Raw genomic sequence first — 19,192 nt, forward strand, 5'->3', positions numbered from 1 at the left:
CTGGAAATTGATCACACCATATGACAACAAACAATTTTTTCAATATTGCATTCAAGGTTGAAAACTGACCCACGCACATGGTGCATTTAACCAATTTTAATTCTTTAGGTATCAATTTTGGAATTTATGTCCCTGGAGTACATGTCATTTCCCTCACTCACATGTTCTCACTCATCTTTGAATTTTTCACTTTTGCTGTTGTGGTTGTTTTCCTACAAATCCTTTTGTTATTATGATTCAAAGAAATACTCAGTATGATGTCCTTAAACCTTGTTTGTGAGTCTTGCATTACAATGACAGATGGCAATAGTGCTAATGCATTTTTGAGTCACCGTCACTCACATTTTTAGCTAAAGCAACTTTCTTTTGAAACAGTCAGATCATGTAATAGTAGAAAAAGTTTGATCTAAGAGTGTTTTTGCTTAAAGGAAGAATACAACTCTGTCATAAACATGATGTCTCCAGCAATGTCCAAACATGAATGCATAACTTTTAATAAAACCCTCACCATCTCTTATGTCTTTTATATATTTAATTTTACTTCCCCTTTATTTATTTAAAATAATTCTGTGAGCAAGCAGCTCACATCAACTTTTTGCTTCAATATGGAAGTCCATAAATAAATAAAAGTCTCACTTCCTTGTTCTGAGCTGACAGGAGTGGAACCCATTCTCATCTGGCCTCTCACATAAACAAGGCATTTTTGTCCAAAAAACTGCTGCTCACTGGATATCTGCTCTTTTTTGGACCACTCTCTTTAAACCATAGCGAAGGTTGTGCCGGAAAATCTCAGCAGATGAGCAGTTTCTGAAGTTCTCAGACCAGCCTATCTGGCACCAACAACCATGTCACAAAAATCCCCATTCTGCTCCATTCTGATGTTCAATTTGAACTTTAGTAAGTTGTTCAGACCGCGTCTACATGCCTAAAGGCACTGAGTTGAGGCCATATGATTTCTCCAAATAGGTATTTTTCAACTAGCAATTGAACAATTGTACCTGATAAATTGACCACTGACAGTATATCCTTCTCTTCAAACCCTGCACAAACAGACTTAATAGGACAGCAGCTTTTTATACCAGATTTCTGATAGATATTCTGTCAACCTCTCATGTCATCTGTTATACCAGATGCCTTGTGCAGGGGATTATTTGTGGAGGGGACTATCTGGAGGCAGTTTGGCTGGGGTGAGTGATGAACCTTTGCCTCAGTGGGGGAGGTGGGGGGGGGGGGGGTATTCTCTCCTATAATTAGTGATGTCTTTCAGCCCTTTCTACAAGCATGGTCTTTAGCTGAAAACTAGCATGCCTTTGCCACTCTTATGTCCTTATCTCCTTATTTAGAGTGTTCCTGGAGTGACCTGTCAATTCCTAAATCATCAATCATCTTTTTTTTATCCCCTTCTTTATATATAACTGTGGTTGAAATTTCATCACCACTGATTCCTGCTAGAATTCAAAAAGCAGCTAATATGAGCTAAAACAAGCACCCAAAAAGATTTAAGATTTTAGAGTGAAGCACTTGTCGCAAGCAACTTAATGTCTCGGAGGAGGGAGAAGGTGAAGAGGGAGGGGTTTACCCTAAACTGATTAACAGCTGCAGCTTTGTTGCCATCCAAGGATGCACATAAAAATGTTGACTAACCAGCAACAAAATGGGCAGACATGAAAGAGAACCCCTATTTTAACAGTGAGTTTTACACTGAAGATGGTAACATGATTAACTCATATTTTGTGATAGATAACACTTCAGAAACAGACAGAAACTCAAACTAACAAAGCCATCCGTGAGCACCACGAAGAGATGGACCAGTGAGGCTGTGGAGGAGCTGCGCACGTGCTTGGACACAACTGACTGGGACATGTTTAAAGGGGCCACACATGATCTGGATGAGTACACGGACACTGTGACCTCATATATCCACTTTTGTGAGGAGCGCATTCTACCAACGCGCACTAGGGTGAGTTACTCCAATGACAAGCCCTGGTTCACACCGAGACTCAGACAGATCAGGAAAGAAAAGGAAGCAGCGCTGAAAAGTGGAGACAGAGACTGCTACAGAGAGGCCAAATACCGGTTTAGCAAGGAACTGAGGAGAGCTAAATCTGTGTATTCGGAGAAACTTCAGCAGCAGTTTACTGCTAACGACTCTGCTTCTGTGTGGAGAGGCCTGAGGCAGATCACCGACTACAGGCCTCAGGCTTCAAAGGGTCAGGACGACAAAGCCCTTTGTCAGAGTCTGTCCCTCCACTATGCCCGCTTTGACACCTCGTCAGCCATGCCCAACACCTCCCCTCCCCCCAGTGTCACTGCCCCCATGGACCTTACTCCATCAAAGGCAGTCCCCTCCTCCTCCCCCCCCTCCACTCACCATCAGTCCCCCCCCCCATCACTTACCACCAGTTCCCCCCTCCTCCCCCCCTTCATTCACCATCAGTGAGCAGGATGTGCGCAGGCAGTTCGCCAGGCTGAACCCGCGCAAGGCCCCTGGCCCGGACGGCGTGTCTCCCTCCACCCTGAGGCACTGCGCAGAGGAGCTGACTCCTGTCTTCACAGACATCTTCAACTCCTCCCTGGAGTCGTGCCAGGTGCCAGCCTGCCTCAAAACCTCAACCATCGTCCCTGTCCCCAAGAAGCCACGGATCACTGGGCTTAACGACTACAGACCTGTGGCGCTCACCTCTGTAGTCATGAAGTCCTTAGAGCGCCTGATCCTGCCACACCTCAAGTCCATCACCACCCCCCTCCTGGATCCACTGCAGTTCGCCTACAGAGCTAACAGATCTGTGGACGACGCGGTCAACCTGGCCCTTCACTCCACCCTGCAGCATCTGGACTCCCCGGGAACCTACGCGAGGATCCTGTTCGTGGACTTCAGCTCTGCATTCAATACCATCCGCCCCGCTCTGCTACAGGACAAGCTGTCCCAGCTTAGTGTGCCTGACTCCCTCTGCAGGTGGATCACTCACTTCCTGACGGATCGGAGGCAGTATGTGCGGCTGGGGAAGACTGTCTCCGACTCCGTCACCATCAGCACCGGATCACCCCAGGGCTGTGTACTTTCCCCCCTCCTCTTCTCCCTGTATACTAACTGCTGCACCTCAAGCCACCAGTCTGTCAAACTGATCAAGTTTGTGGATGACACCACCCTCATCGGTCTCATCTCCAATGGTGATGAGACTGCCTACAGGAGGGAGGTGGCTCGACTGGTGTCCTGGTGCGGACACAACAACCTGCAGCTGAACGCTCAGAAAACAGTGGAGATGATTGTGGACTTCAGGAAAGTTACAGCCCCTTTGCCCCCCCTTGCCCTTATGGACTCCCCCATCACCATCACGGACTCCTTCCGCTTCCTGGGCACCACCATCACCCGGGACCTTAAGTGGGAGCCAACCATCAGCTCCCTCATCAAGAAGGCCCAGCAAAGGATGTTCTTCCTACGGAAGCTGAGGAAGCTCAAACTGCCTCCCAGGATGTTGGCGCAGTTTTATACGGCCATCATCGAGTCCATCCTCACCTCCTCCATCACCGTGTGGTTTGCTGGTGCCACTGTCAGGGACAGACTGAGGCTGCAGCGCGTCGTGCGCGCTGCCGAGAAGGTGATCGGCTGCAGGCTTCCATCCATCCAGGACCTGTATATCTCCAGGACCCGGAGGTGTGCAGGTCGGTTCACGGCCGACCCTTCCCACCCTGGTCACGGACTGTTTTCCCCCCTCCCCTCAGGCAGGAGACTACGGTCCATTCGGACCAGAACCTCCCGCTACACTAACAGCTTCTTCCCCTCTGCCATCAGGCTGCTGAACACCAAGTGACTTATCACTTAAGCACCATGATCAGCAGCCAGCCGGACTCATAAACAATACATTACTCCTCATGGACCTGCACTATTTCTTACCACTCACTATTTATGTATATACTGTATATAAGTCTTATTTTATTTTAGATTCAGATTCAGATCCTTTATTGTCCCACACGGGGAAATTTACAGTGCAACAACAGCAACAAGAGCACTCAGGGGAAAAAATAAGATAGAATCAAATGGAATATACAAAGAGGGTGGATATTTACTATAATCCAGATAAATGGATACTCGGCCTCTGTGTACCTGTACATAGTACAGAGGGTGAATACAATATACATATCAGAATATATAATATTCAGATTGTGTTAGCGGTTGTTCTGTTTATTGTGCAGTCTGACAGCAGCCGGCAGGAAAGATCTACGATACCTCTCCTTCACACAGCGAGGGTGGAGCAGCCGCTCACTGAAGGAGCTGCCCAGTGCTGTCAGGGTGTCCTGTAGGGGGTTTATTTATCTTATTCTAGTGTGGTGTTGATGTCTAGTGTTATGTTGAATGTCGCAGCGGCACACCATGACAAATTCCTAGTTTGTGTAATACTGTGTATTACATGAACAATGGCAATAAACCTTCTTCTGATTCTGATTCTGATTCTGAGAAGTGACGATATTTACTCTGTCTGGATTCAATGGCATTATAAATTACAGATTTACTTTATTTGCTCTCACCTTTGTTTGTTACTGTGTGATTGTTCAGGTAAATGTAACCCTCATTTTGACGATAATAATGGATAAAAGTCTTCATGAACCCATGTTTATCTTTCTCTGCAACCTCTGCATCAACTCACTTTATGGGACAGCAGGTTTTTACCCAAAATTACTGATAGATATTCTGTCGACCTCTCACGTCATCTCTTATGCAGGATGCCTCGTGCAGAGTTTTGCAGTCAACTCCTCTGCTTGTGCTGATTTTTCTCTTTTAGTGCTGATGGCCTATGATAGATATGTGGCTATATGTCGACCTCTGGTGTATCACTCTGTGATGAATCCTCACAGAGTTTCTGCTCTTGTGTTTGCTGCTTGGATTCTTCCAGTGGGCCAGATGCTCATAATAACAGTATCAACATCAACTCTGAGGTTATGTGGCTCACAGATATCAAGAATGTATTGTGTTAACTATGTCATACGTAGATTAGAATGTACAGTTTCCATAACAACTGTAATTTTTCCTGTTTTTATTCTCACATATTATTTCCCTCATTTTCTCCTTGTTATTTGCTCTTATTTTTATATCATGAGAACATGCCTAACATGTAAAGAAGAAAGGATAAAATTTCTGCAAACATGTTTGCCGCATTTAATGTCTTTCATAACTGTGGCCCTATCTTTACTTTTTGATGTGCTAATTATGAGACTAAGCTCCGAAAAATTATCTGAGAGTGCCCAGAATTTTATTGAGATGCAGTTTCTGCTCTTTCCTCCTCTCTGTTTTCTGTGCAGGAAGAGTTGAGAGTTTTCTAATAATGCTAATAATGTTATCACCCCCCCCCCCCCAAAAAAAAAAACAAAACCAAAATAGAAGTCTGAATTGGTTTTATTTATAAATCCTTGACTACAAAATGATGTTCAAATCTGTACCCCTTTTTTCGGCCCAGGTTCAGTTGTTTTGTCACAGTGAGCCTTGCTGCACTCAAGATGAGCCTTCTCTATAGTGGGGCAATGTTGTGCCAAATCAGCCCAAATTAGGCCATGTTTATGCCATTTTTAAAAAAGATTTTTTTTTTTAACCTAATAAAATTTAAATATTAAATGCAACGTCATACGACCGGAAACTATGGTTGAACCCTGCAGATGGAAAAGCAACATTGTACTTTAGTTGATAATAGTCATCCTCATAATGTTATTACTACATCAACAGATTTGAATGTTCCTATTTAATAAAAGGGAATTGTCATAAACAACAGACCATACTGTTTATGCTGAGAAAAAGTGAAACACCTGCTCATTAGTTTGATTATGAATTTCATAAACTATAAAAGTTGTTGATATTCTCATACTTCTTAAGTTAGAAATTAGAAAATAATTATTGTATTAAACTGATCTAATAATATATTTTTTTTCGATTCTTGTCTGTCACTGTGGTTATGTTACGTTAATGTTATTTTAAAGGAATGATGTCATTTACTCCAACACAATCTTTTTATTTTATCAAATAGCAGAATTTAAAATGTTAAAGGCTCGAAACATGACTTGGTCATATTTGCTGGTTTTTCTATAAAACAAGAAAAATGTAAAACACACACACACACGCACCCACACACACAAACCACTATCTGATCACCTGCACCTCCCTCAGATCAACATCATGCTTGATTCAGGAGGTGCAGGATGGAACGTCACCAAAATGCTGCTGCTCCTCAAGCAGACGGTGAACAAGAAATCCAGACGATACCAAGACTCAGAATTCCTATGTGTCCACACTGAGTACTGGACACCTATCATCTTTAATGGCCCCCTTACCCCGCACACTGATAATATGATTTTAAAAATTGAATGAGATACATCTGAGATGACTTTTAATGACCATTTCCTCTGGATTTATATTGTACACTTATGCCAGAATTGTGATCGCATGCTGGAGAAAGACATTTAATGTTCGGGGAAAGGTTGTGCAGGGCTGCCTTCCACATCTTATTTCTTTTATGGTTTATATAATCATGTCGTTTAGTGATACGGTGTTGAGTCGTCAAAATATGGAGGAGATCAATCCGTTCCTGGCTGTAATTCTGTCTGTCATCATTCCACCAGCACTGAATCCTTTTATCTACGGTCTGAAGTTACCAGAGATCAGAAGACAGATCATCAGGATCTTGCGCTTGAAACACTGAAATAAAATCAGCCCCAGTAAGACATTTTGACAGGAAATAAATGAGGCATTTGAGGCAGACAGAAAAGGATCACTTTTAAAGTGAACTATGAATAATTCACTGAGATTGTGAATTATATTTTATATTCTAAAAATACTGTAACCCAACATCTTTAGTCATCCTGCAAACTGCCATTTACAGGAACTTTTACAGGGTCTATCCTCAGTCACTGATCCAGGGTAGGAACTTACACTGGCCCTGAGAAAGTCCTGGGTTGAGACTTAAGGTTTGTGCTGATTGACTAAACCGAGAACAGGCTGTGATGTGGAACCAGGCAGAAGAGGAGAATTATCTAAGCAGACACATCCACCACCATTTTTGACGTGCACAAACCAGAAACACGGCAACATCCTACATTGTATTGTATTTTATAAGTTTCACAACACATGCTATTTACTTATATATTTTAACACAGATGCAGCTTGCAGCGCCAGATTGGAACAAAAAACATACCCGGCAGACAAACCTCCGTAGCTGCTTGTTTCACAGAGGTGAAGGAAATCATATTCTCTTAATATATTACACCGCCTCAGCTCCTTTCATATTTATCTTCTTCCTCATTGTTTACTTTTTCTATTATTTCTTATTTGTCCTGGTGACGTCACAATCGAAACTCATTATGATGCCGAGGGGCACTACCCTGTAGTGGAGAAACAACCATGGAGAGGACCAAGTGAGAAGGGTTCCTGTGAAGTTCCTGCTTCCAATTTTTAAACCCTCCTGTTGTTCCACTTCCCTTGTGCCCCTTTCTGAGCACATTTACCGGTAAATACCAAATTGTATGCATCTTTCCTCCATTAGAATGTATTTTTCAACACAGGTCTAGTAGATAAATCAGCAAATCGGTAATATCAGCAAACCCAATAATGCGACAAAACCAAGGCAGCCTATCCCAGCTTTGTGAGAGAGGGTGTTACATCCTGACTCACCCAACCCGACTCTAGCAGCAGCATATTTTAATTAATATGTGTGTTCTATATATTCTGTCCTCTACCTGTCCTCCCCCTTCTCCTTTCTTTCTACCCAGCTGGCCATCAGCAGGAGGTTTCCCCTATATGAGCCTGGTCCTGCTCATGGTTTCTTCCTGTTAAAGGGGAGTTTTTCCATGCCACTGTTGCTTGTTTGGGGTCAGGCCCTGGGATTCTGTAAAGCACCAAGAAACAATTTTGATTGTAACAGACACTATATAAATAAAGATTGATTGATTAATTGACAAGCATCTGCTAATCACAGGGCTAATATAGAGAGAAAGAAAACATTTACACTCACATTAACTCCTAAGGGCAATTTAGACCAGTTCAACAACTGTCATCCCATGTAAGTGCATTAAACATCATCAAACTATGCAATTTCTAAATTTAATGATGGATCTGGCAGTTTGGGGGTGGCAGTTTAATCGAACTGATTATATGTGTTTTTAACATCCTTCCTTTATCCATGCTTTCAGTTACCTTATGCACCATCGGTTGTACAACTGCTGGTTTATTACTTCTTGGACTTTTTTTATTTTGAACATGAATACAAAGATAGAAATGCAGTTGTAACTTATCATAATGGAGCTAAGAGAACTACTTTCCCATCATTTTTTTTTTTTTAGAAAAGTGAAGTTGTCATGTACCTACCCCCCACCCACAAAATGAAAACAAAAATCATATACCTTAATGCAAAATTATTAGGGGTGTGGCCTAAAGCTCCTAGCTCCACCCTCTGCGGGTGACCTAATCTCAAACCACACGATGATGATGATAATAATAATCTTCCACCACCTACAGTTGTTGTCTTGATCAACACACCTGACAACCATTCACTGTAAGTTTGGTGAATTCAATGAAGTGATCGGTATGCTCGTGATCTGTGTTCCAGTAATTATGCTTCTGCTGCTTACGCTGATCTAGGCACGGTTTTTCACAACAGCAGTAAGAGATAGAAGACAAGAGAAATCCTGAATTTTCCTCTGTTTTTTGGATGGAAAACAACTCAGCGTCTTTTCACTTCAACCTCACGATGTTCGTGAACATTGGGCACTACCGATACCTGGCCTTTGTTTTCTGCCTACTGCTCTACAGCTTCATGATCTCTGCTAACTTTGTCATAATCTTGGTGGTATCACGAGAGAGAACTCTGCATGAGCCAATGTACATATTCATAGCTCTTCTATCGGTCAACTCTCTGTACGGTTCCACCGGCTTCTTTCCCAGATTCCTCATGGACCTTCTTCTTGATACTCACTTTATGTCACGTAGTGCATGTTTCACTCAGATTTACATTTTCTACACATATATTTCATTTGAAATGACCATTCTAGGTATTATTGCTTATGACAGACATGTTGCTATTTGTAATCCTTTACATTACCACAGAAAGATGACACATAAAACTGTTGTGCTGCTGGCATCCTCAGCTTGTCTCATTCCAGTTTTTACTATGGCAGTTGGCCTGTATCTGTCCGTCAGGCTTCCATTATGTGGCAATGAGATTAAAAGGGTATTTTGTGGCAACTGGAACGTGGTAAAATTGTCATGTGTTTCCACTATTGTAAACAATATTTATGGCATGTTTGTGACAATATTGACAATTATTTTCCCACTTTTGTACGTTCTGTACACCTATATCCAGATTGTGGCTACTTGTTGGAAAAGTCCTGCAGGATTTAACCGAAGAGTGTTTCAGACCTGTGTCCCCCACATTATTTCATTTGTCATTAATTCTCTAACAGTTGTTTGTGATGTAGCCCTGAGCCGCATTAATATCGAGGAGATAAATCCATTTTTGGCTGTCATTTTTTCACTGGAGTTTGTTGTGATTCCACCAGTTTTAAACCCTCTTGTGTATGGGCTGAAGTTAGAACAGATTAGAAGAGAAATATTAAGACTGTTCACAAGGCATAACATAATTATTTAAACTAAATTTCATGATTTGGGGCATCATCTCATATATATGTATACATAAACAAAATTATACTGTAAAGCAAAATTAGATTATAAAGTAAATTTATGATCAAACTGCTGATACTTGATACTTCTGGAAATTGATCACACCATATGACAACAAACAATTTTCTTTTTTTTTTTCAATATTACATTCAAGGTTGAAAACTGACCCACGCACAAGGTGCATTTAACCAATTTTAATTGTTTATTTATGGACTTCCATATTGAAGCAAAAAGTTGATGTGAGCTGCTTGCTCACAGAATTATTTTAAATAAATAAAGGGGAAGTAAAATTAAATATATTTTATTATCACATTTTATTTCGCTCATTTTCTCCTTGTTATTTGCTCTTATTTTTATATCATGAGAACATGCCTAACATGTAAAGAAGAAAGGATAAAATTTCTGCAAACATGTTTGCCGCATTTAATGTCTTTCATAACTGTGGCCCTATCTTTACTTTTTGATGTGCTGAATATGAGACTAAGCTCCGAAAAATTATCTGAGAGTGCCCAGAATTTTATTGGGATGCAGTTTCTGCTCTTTCCTCCTCTAATCAATCCTATAATCTATGGTTTAAAACTGACCAAAGTTAGAAACAGAATTGAAGGTTTTCTGTGCAGGAAGAGTTGAGAGTTTTCTAATAATGCTAATAATGTTATCACCCCCCCCCCCCCCCCCAAAAAAAAAAAAAAACCTAAAACAAAAACACAAGTCTGAATTGGTTTTATTTATAATTCCTTGTCTAAAAAATGATGTTCAAATCTGTACCCCTTTTTTCGGCCCAGGTTCAGTTGTTTTGTCACAGTGAGCCTTGCTGCACTCAAGATGAGCCTTCTCTATAGTGGGGCAATGTTGTGCCAAATCAGCCCAAATTAGGCCATGTTTATGCCATTTTTAAAAAAGAAATGTTTTTTTTAACCTAATAAAATTTAAATGTTAAATGTAACGTCATACGACCGGAAACTATGGTTGAACCCTGCAGATGGAAAAGCGACATTATACTTTAGTTGATAATAGTCATCCTCATAATGTTATTACTACATCAACAGATTTGAATGTTCCTATTTAATAAAAGGGAATTGTCATAAACAACAGACCATACTGTTTATGCTGAGAAAAACTGAAACACCTGCTCATTAGTTTGATTATAAATTTCATAAACTATAAAAGTTGTTGATATTCGCATACTTCTTAAGTTAGAAATTAGAAAATAATTATTGTATTAAACTGATCTAATAATTTTTTTTTTTCGATTCTTGTCTGTCACTGTGGTTATGTTTCGTTCATCATCGGCATCGCAGTCTCGGAAGAACATAGATTTCTTGTGCCTGGGAGTTAGGTTTTAACACAGCGTCTTCTGTGGCTGAGAAGGCCAATGTGTGAGGCGCAGAAACGGCCGCAGATGTCGCAAGTGTGGGCCACACCCGAGGATGGAAACGGTGAGGAGGAGACCTGTTGTTGCTTTCTCTTTATCCTCTTAGTTTCGTGGTGTTTGGCCAGAGTGTTTTCATAATTGAGCAGCCCGGTGCGGAGCACCTTCTGCCACTTGAGGCGGTCCTGGGCAGTGACTTCCCAATTGTCAAGGCTGATGTTGAAGCTCTTGAGGTCTTGCTTGCAGACGTCCTTATAGCGTAACTGGGGGCGTCCTGTTGTGACTCCTACTCTGGCCCCACCTCCTCCTGGGCAATCAGCTCAACCACCACCACCTGGGCCCTCTCCTGCAGCTGCACCCAATCCGCCCAAACGACTCTGCACCCATAAAAGGCCCCTATGCACTCAGGCCAGTGCTTGATCTTACTGATGTTTTTGGCAACACGTCCCGTGGACCCAGCATCTCTCCAGGCTCCCCAGCGACTCCCTGCGTCTCCCTGCATCTTCCAGAGACTCCTCTGCAACCTTCCTAGCCCCTCTTCCTCTGACCTCTTCCCCTTCCTCGGACGGATTTCTCCTATCCTCTGGACACTTGGACTCTCCCACAGATTCTCGCCCCTGGATCTCGAACTTGGTTCGTCTGCCGCATCACGCACCTATAGTTTGTCTCGGCCTCTCTCATTTTGTTTCTTCCCTCCTGGTTTTTTTTTGCTTCATTAAACCTTCAGAGTTTACTTTTTTAATTCCTGTGTCTGTCTGCCTTCTTTGGGGTTCCGCCACACTTGACCGCCAGTCCTCTTGAGCGTAACAGAAAGATCAAGCCAAGATGAGTCAAGGTGGAACCCCGGGGCAGCCGGGCGACCCTAGGACCCCCACGTTACCCTCCCCCCTCGAAAGAAGAGTGGAGGCCCACTCTGCCCAGCTCTCCTCCCTTCAGTCGGAGCTAACCAAGGCCTTCCCCACAATCCAGGGGGAGATTTCCGAGCTCCAGAGCTCCTTCCAGACCACCTCCAGTACCCTGTCCGCCCTCTCCAACCAGATGTCCGCCATGGCAACCGTTTTGGCTTCCATTATTCAGAAGCTAGGCAGCGACCCCGGTGGGGCTGCTCCATCAGAACCATCTCTCCCGCTTTCTCCCCGAGCCGAGCCCAACCTTGCCAGCCCCCGTGTGTTCGGCGGGGATTTCGACCTGGGCAAGGGGTTCCTCCACCAATGTGAGCTGCTCTTCCGCCATCAGCCCTCCAGATTTGTTTCCGACGAGGCCAAGGTTGGATTTATAACCTCCCTCCTGGCCGACAAGGCATTGAGCTGGGCCATAGCTGCCGTCGACCTGGACCCCCGCCTCTCCTCAGACTACAGCGCCTTTCGACGGGAGTTGAAGGCTGTGTTCGAGCACCCCACCTACGGTGAAGACGCCGCGAGTCGTCTGCTCGCTCTCCAGCAGGGGTCACGGTCAGTTGCGGAGTACACCCTTGAGTTCCGCATCCTGGCTGCAGAGAGCCGCTGGGGCGAGACCGCGCTCCGTAGCGTCTATCGACGGGGCCTGAGTGAGGCAATCAAGGACCTGATTGTGAGAGACCGCCCCTCGTCACTCAACGAGCTGATCACCCTCTCGCTCCAGATGGATGAACGACTACGGGAGCGCCGCCAGGAGCGCGCCCAACGTGCGGGCGGTTCTACCCGCCAACTCTCCCACCGCACTTCCTCTGTCCCTGACTTCTCCCTTACCAGCACTGCCGCCCCGCCTCCTCACATCCTCTTGCAATCCCCAGCTCACTCCTCCCCCAGAGTCGGAGAGGAACCCATGCAGATCGGCCGGTCCCGTCTCTCACGGCAGGAGCGGGAGCAAAGACTCCGAGACCAGTTGTGCCTGTACTGCGGAAACAACGGCCACTTCATCCAAGCCTGCCCCGTCCGACCAAAAGGGCCTGCTCACCAGTAGGGGGAGTACTGGTGAGCCGAGCTGTGATTCCCCAACCCACCGAGCAACACAACCGCCTCTTCCCCGCAACCCTCTCCTGGGATAAGGAGTCTATTCCGGTGAGTGTTCTCATTGACTCTGGGGCTGATGAGTCCCTGATGGACTTTTCTCTCGCGCGTCAAGCTGGCATTCCCCTGGTTCCTCTCGATCGCTCCCTGTCCCCCCAGGCGATCGATGGCCGCTCTCTGGGTAACATCACGCATCGCACCATCCCACTCACCCTAACACTCTCGGGTAATCACATAGAGAGTACACCTTTCCTGGTTTTGCACGCCCCCACCGCTCCACTCGTGTTAGGAAGACCGTGGTTGGAAAGGCACGACCCCCACATCTCATGGACTTCGGGTCGGATCCTGGGGTGGAGCGTGGCCTGTCACGCCAACTGCCTTCGCTCCGCCCCCTCTCCATCCAGTAATCCCAGGCCCGCGCTCACTCCCCCGGATCTCACTGGTGTTCCCCCTATCTACAATGATTTAGCCCCAGTGTTCAGTAAGGACAATGCTCTGTCCCTTCCCCCTCACCGGCCCTATGATTGCCCCATCGACCTCCTCCCCGGGGCTCCCTACCCCACGGGTCGACTTTACAATCTCTCCATCCCAGAGAAGGAAGTGATGCGCAACTACATCACTGAATCCCTTGCCTCTGGGATCATAAGACCATCGTCATCCCCCTTAGCTGCAGGTTTCTTCTTTGTAGCCAAGAAGGATGGCGGCCTGAGGCCCTGCATCGACTTCCGCAAACTTAACAACATCACCGTTAAGAACAAGTACCCTCTTCCCCTTATGAGTTCCACGTTCGAGCCTCTCACTCATGCCCGGGTGTTCACTAAGTTAGACCTCCGCAACGCTTACCACTTGGTGCGGATCAGGAAAGGGGACGAATGGAAGACCGCCTTCAACACACACCTCGGGCACTTCGAATACCTGGTCATGCCCTTCGGCCTCTCCAACGCCCCCGCCGTCTTCCAGGAGTTGGTCAACGATGTGCTCCGGGACATGATCAACGTCTTTGTGGTGGTCTACTTGGACGACATCTTGATCTTCTCCCGCACCATGGAGGAGCACCACCAGCATGTTCGCCTGGTCCTACAACGGCTTTTGGAGAACCGACTATTCATCAAAGCCGAGAAGTGCGTCTTCCACTCCGCCTCAGTGGGGTACCTCGGCTACATCGTGGAGGAGGGGCGGGTGCGCGCAGATCCGGCCAAGATCCAGGCTGTGGTGGAGTGGCCACGCCCCACCGACCGCACTCAGCTTCGCCGGTTCCTTGGGTTCGCCGGGTTCATCCGGCGGTTCATCAAAGGGTTCAGTCAAGTGGCTGCCCCTCTCTCCGCTCTCACCTCCACCTCGCGCCCTTTCGCCTGGACACCAGAGGCTGAGACCGCCTTCTCGGCCCTCAAGGACAGGTTCACGATGGCTCCGGTGCTCGCCCATCCAGACCCCGCTCGGCAGTTCATCGTCGAGGTCGATGCTTCGGACGCGGGCATCGGGGCAGTCCTCTCCCAGCGGTCCGAGGCAGACCAGAAGATTCACCCATGTGCCTACTTTTCCCGCCGTTTTGATCCGGCTGAACGAAATTACGATGTGGGCAACAGGGAACTTCTGGCGGTCTATGGAGCCTTGGTGGAGTGGAGACACTGGCTGGAGGGAGCAAAGCACCCGTTCCTTGTGTGGTCGGACCATAAGAACTTGACCTATGTGAGAACGGCCAAGAGACTCAATCCCAGACAGGGCCGCTGGGCTCTCTTCTTCAGTCGGTTTGATTTCACCCTCACTTTCCGTCCTGGTTCCAAGAATATCCGGGCTGATGCCCTCTCCCGCCAGTTTCCGGAGGAATTCCCCGGCGCCCCCAGGGACCCTGACACCATCGTTCCCCCGGCCCGGGTCATAGGGGTCATCTCCTGGCCGATCGAGACGGCCGTCGAGCAAGCCCAGAGAGACGAGCCAGATCCTGGGAACGGGCCTCAGGGCCGAATGTTCGTGCCTTCCTCCGTCCGGCCGCAGGTGCTAGAGTGGGGCCACTCCAGTTGTTTCGCCTGCCATCCGGGCGTGCGTCGGACGGCGGAGTTTGTGCAGCGGCGCTTCTGGTGGCCCAACCTCCAAGAGGATGTTCGGGAGTTTGTGGGCGCCTGCACGGTCTGTGCCCGCAGCAAGGCCTCCCATCGCTCGCCAGCAGGCCTTCTGCACCCCCTTCCCGTCCCCAGTCGACCCTGGTCTCACGTAGCCCTGGATTTTGTGACGGGCCTCCCCGTCTCGCAGGGGAACGACACCATCCTGACCATTGTGGACCGCTTCTCCAAGGGGGTCCACTTTGTCGCCCTCCCCAAACTCCCTTCTGCTCCAGAAACAGCTGAACTCCTGGTCTCCCACGTGGTACGTCTCCATGGGATCCCCCTTGACGTGGTCTCTGACCGTGGCCCCCAATTCACTTATAGGGTGTGGCAGGCCTTCTGCAAGGGGATTGGGGCCACGGTCAGCCTGTCCTCTGGGTACCACCCCCAGTCCAACGGACAAGCCGAACGGGCCAACCAGGCTTTGGAGGCGGCCCTGCGCTGCGTGACCACCAGCAATCCTGCCTCCTGGTCCAAGTTCCTGCCGTGGGTGGAATACTCCCTCAACGCCATGGAGAGCTCTGCTACTGGTATGTCCCCCTTTCAATGTTTCCTGGGCTACCAACCCCCTCTGTTCCCCCAGCAGGAGCTGGAGATCGCAGTGCCGTCTACCAGGGCCCATCTCCGCCGATGTAGGCGCATCTGGAAGACTGCCCGCAAAGCCATCTTGCGGGCCACTGAGCAGTCCCGGCGTTCGGCCAACCGGCGAAGGAGGCCGGCCCCTGCTTACCGGCCTGGCCAGAAGGTCTGGCTGTTGGCCCGGGACCTGCCCCTCCAGACCTCGCAGACTTCCTCCAGAAAGCTGAACCCCCGCTACATTGGTCCATACACCATCTGCAGCATCGTCAACCCCTCTGCAGTCCGTTTGGATCTCCCTGCCGCCCTCAAGGTCCACCCGGTCTTCCACGTCTCGCTCATTAAACCCTTCTCCACCAGCCCCCTGTCCCCTCCTGCTCCGACTCCACCTCCCCCACAGGTCCTGTCGGACGGAGAGCCGGTGTGGAGCGTTAACAAGCTGCTGGCGGTCCGCCGACGGGGAAGGGGCTTCCAGTACCTGGTGGATTGGGTGGGTTACGGCCCCGAAGACCGGAGCTGGGTGCCCCCATCCTATCTCGCTGACCCCTCCCTCCTCGAAGACTTCTACCGGGAGCACCCGGATGCTCCTGGGCGGTCGTCCGGTGCCTCCCGTAAGGGGGGGGGTACTGTTGTGACTCCTACTCTGGCCCCACCTCCTCCTGGGCAATCAGCTCAACCACCACCACCTGGGCCCTCTCCTGCAGCTGCACCCAATCCGCCCAAACGACTCTGCACCCATAAAAGGCCCCTATGCACTCAGGCCAGTGCTTGATCTTACTGATGTTTTTGGCAACACGTCCCGTGGACCCAGCATCTCTCCAGGCTCCCCAGCGACTCCCTGCGTCTTCCAGAGACTCCTCTGCAACCTTCCTAGCCCCTCTTCCTCTGACCTCTTCCTCTTCCCCTTCCTCGGACGGATTTCTCCTATCCTCTGGACACTTGGACTCTCCCACAGACTCTCGCCCCTGGATCTCGAACTTGGTTCGTCTGCCGCATCACGCACCTATAGTTTGTCTCGGCCTCTCTCATTTTGTTTCTTCCCTCCTGGTTTTTTTTTTGCTTCATTAAACCTTCAGAGTTTACTTTTTTAATTCCCGTGTCTGTCTGCCTTCTTTGGGGTTCCGCCACACTTGACCGCCAGTCCTCTCGAGCGTAACACGTCCTTTCTGTCTCTTACCAGACGACAGTTCGGCAAACAGGATGTCCTTTGGAATATGACCATCATCCATCCGGCAGACATGGCCCAGCCAACGTAGACGTCTTTGCCTCATTAGGGAGTACATGCTTGGAAGCTGTGCTCTCTCTAAGATTGCCGTGTGGGTGACCATGTCTTTCCAGGTAACGCCCAGTATACGCCTAAGGCAGCGAAGGTAAAAACTGTTTAGCCTCCGTTCTTGGTGGGAATATAGGGTCCAGGTTTCGCTACCATAGAGGAGTGTACTAATGACACAGGCTCTGTACACCTGCACCTTTGTATGTGTAATGAGCTTTCCATTGTCCCATGCCCTCTCTGTCAGCTTCCTGAAAGTTGAGGCAGCTTTTCCAATGCGTCTACTGAGCTCAACATCAAGGGACAGATTGTCAGTGATGGTGGACCCGAGGTAGGTGAAGGTGTTTACGGCTTCCAATGTGTAGTTGTTGATAGTGATAGACGGAGGATTTTCAGTGCCCTGTCCCATCGTCTTGGTTTTGTTCAGGCAGATGACCAGGCTAAAGTCCTGGCAGGCTTGGGAGAAATGGTCCATGAGGGTTTGCAGGTGCTCTTGGGAGTGTGCTACCACTGTTGCATCGTCGGCAAACAGCATGTCCCTGATGACAAGCGGCCTGACCTTTGTTTTGGCTTTCAGACGGGCAAGGGTGAAAAGATTGCCATCTGTCCTTGTGTGAAGGTAGACTCCCTCACTAGCTGTACCGAAAGCTTGGCGCAGAAGCAGGGAAAAGAATATCCTGAACAGGGTGGGCGCCAGCACGCATCCCTGCTTGACACCGCAGCAGATTTTGAAGGGGTCCGAAGTGGATCCATCAAACTGGATGGTGCCATGCATGTCGGTGAGTGTAGGATGCGGAGAAGTTGAGGGGGGCAGCCTATCCGTTCGAGCAGCTGGAAGAGACTGCTCCTACTCACAAGGTCGAAGGCTTTTGTAAGGTCAATAAAGGCCATGTAGAGTGGCTTTCTCTGCACTTCTCCTGCAGCTGTCTCAAAGAGGAGATCATATCGGTGGTGGACCTTCCTACTCTGAACCCAGCCTGTGATTCTGGGTAGATCTTCTCAGCGAGAACCTGGAGTCTATTCAGCACAACTCTGGCAAAGAGTTTGCCGGTAGTGCTGAGAAGAGAGATGCCTCGGTAGTTGTTACAGTCGCTCCTGTCTCCCTTGTTCTTATACAGGGTAATGATGGTGGAGTCCCTCATGTCATGTGGGACAGCGCCTTCACGCCAGCACTGGCAGAGGAGCTTGTGCAGTTTGTCGAGAAGAGCGGGCTTACCACACTTGAGGACTTGAGCTGTGATGCCATCGCTGCCTGGTGCTTTACCGCAGGTTAGGCTGTCTATAGCTTTGCTTAGCTCCTCCGTTGTTGTTTCCATGTCAAGCTCTTCCATTACAGGTTGTCGCTCAACATAGCAGAGGGCTGCATCCGAGACAGTATTGTCGCTGGCATAGAGCACGGAGTAATGTTCTACCCAGCGGTCGAGTTGTTTAGAGCGGTCTGTGATGGTTTCACCTAAGGCAGATTTTAGTGGGGCAATTTTGTGATGTGTTGGTCCAAGCTCCTTTTTAATGCTGTCGTACATGCCTTTGGTGTTACCAGAGTCAGCAGCTGATTGGATGTTGCTGCAAAGCTGTAGCCGGTAGCTGTTGGCGCAACGTCGTGAGGTTTGGAGTATCTTCCTTGATGATCTGAGGGCATGCAGGGTCTTATCATTTGGCGTGCATTTGTAGTTGGTGAGGGCAATACGTTTTTGTTCCAGGATCAGAGTCAATACCGATGCATTGGCTTCGAACCAGTCATTGGACCTTCGCAGCTTTTTGCCAAAGACCGTCTGGGCCGATCTGTGGATGGTGTCCCGTAAGCCATCCCAGTACTGCTGGGCAGAGCAGCACTGGGGTAGACGGGGGAAGGATTCCTCAAGGGCACTGAGGAAGGCAGCAGCTTTGGTTGGGTCAGCTGCTTTGCTGCTGTCCACGCGAGGGGGTCCTTTTGGTCTGGCTCTGTGGAAATTTTTTACCTGCAGTTTGATTTTACAGCAGACTAAAGAGTGATCTGTGTCGCAGTCTGCACTGTGAAAGCTGCGTGTTTGGAGGACATTTCGGAGGTCAGAGCGCCGTGTTATGATCAGATCCAATTGGTGCCAGTGGCCAGACCGTGGATGCCTCCAGGAGACTTTGTGATGGGGTTTAGACTGAAAATATGAGTTGGTGACGCACAGGTTGTGATATGAGCACAGCTCAAGGAGACGCTGCCCGTTTTCATTCATTCTGCCGATGCCATGGGAA

General features: G+C 48.0%; 2 protein-coding genes and 1 pseudogene across 2 annotated transcripts; 2 read left to right on the forward strand and 1 right to left on the reverse strand.

The window, feature by feature from the left end:
* Positions 1-1,664: 1,664 nt before the first annotated feature.
* Positions 1,665-5,308, forward strand: LOC115252590 (olfactory receptor 1D2-like). Its single transcript, XM_029847982.1, has 2 exons — positions 1,665-1,710; positions 4,461-5,308. Exons 1-2 carry the CDS (start codon positions 1,665-1,667, stop codon positions 5,306-5,308), a joined length of 894 nt encoding a protein of 297 aa, XP_029703842.1.
* A 3,382-nt stretch (positions 5,309-8,690) lies between these two features.
* LOC115252595 (putative gustatory receptor clone PTE03) lies at positions 8,691-9,626 on the forward strand. Its single transcript, XM_029848012.1, has one exon. The coding sequence runs from the start codon at positions 8,691-8,693 to the stop codon at positions 9,624-9,626; it is 936 nt and encodes a 311-aa protein (XP_029703872.1).
* Positions 9,627-16,869: 7,243 nt separating this feature from the next.
* Positions 16,870-19,173, reverse strand: LOC115252596 (uncharacterized; annotated as a pseudogene).
* Positions 19,174-19,192: the final 19 nt, after the last annotated feature.

This window comes from Takifugu rubripes, chromosome 1 (genome assembly GCF_901000725.2).
Source record: "Takifugu rubripes chromosome 1, fTakRub1.2, whole genome shotgun sequence".
Taxonomy (NCBI): Eukaryota; Metazoa; Chordata; class Actinopteri; order Tetraodontiformes; family Tetraodontidae; genus Takifugu; species Takifugu rubripes.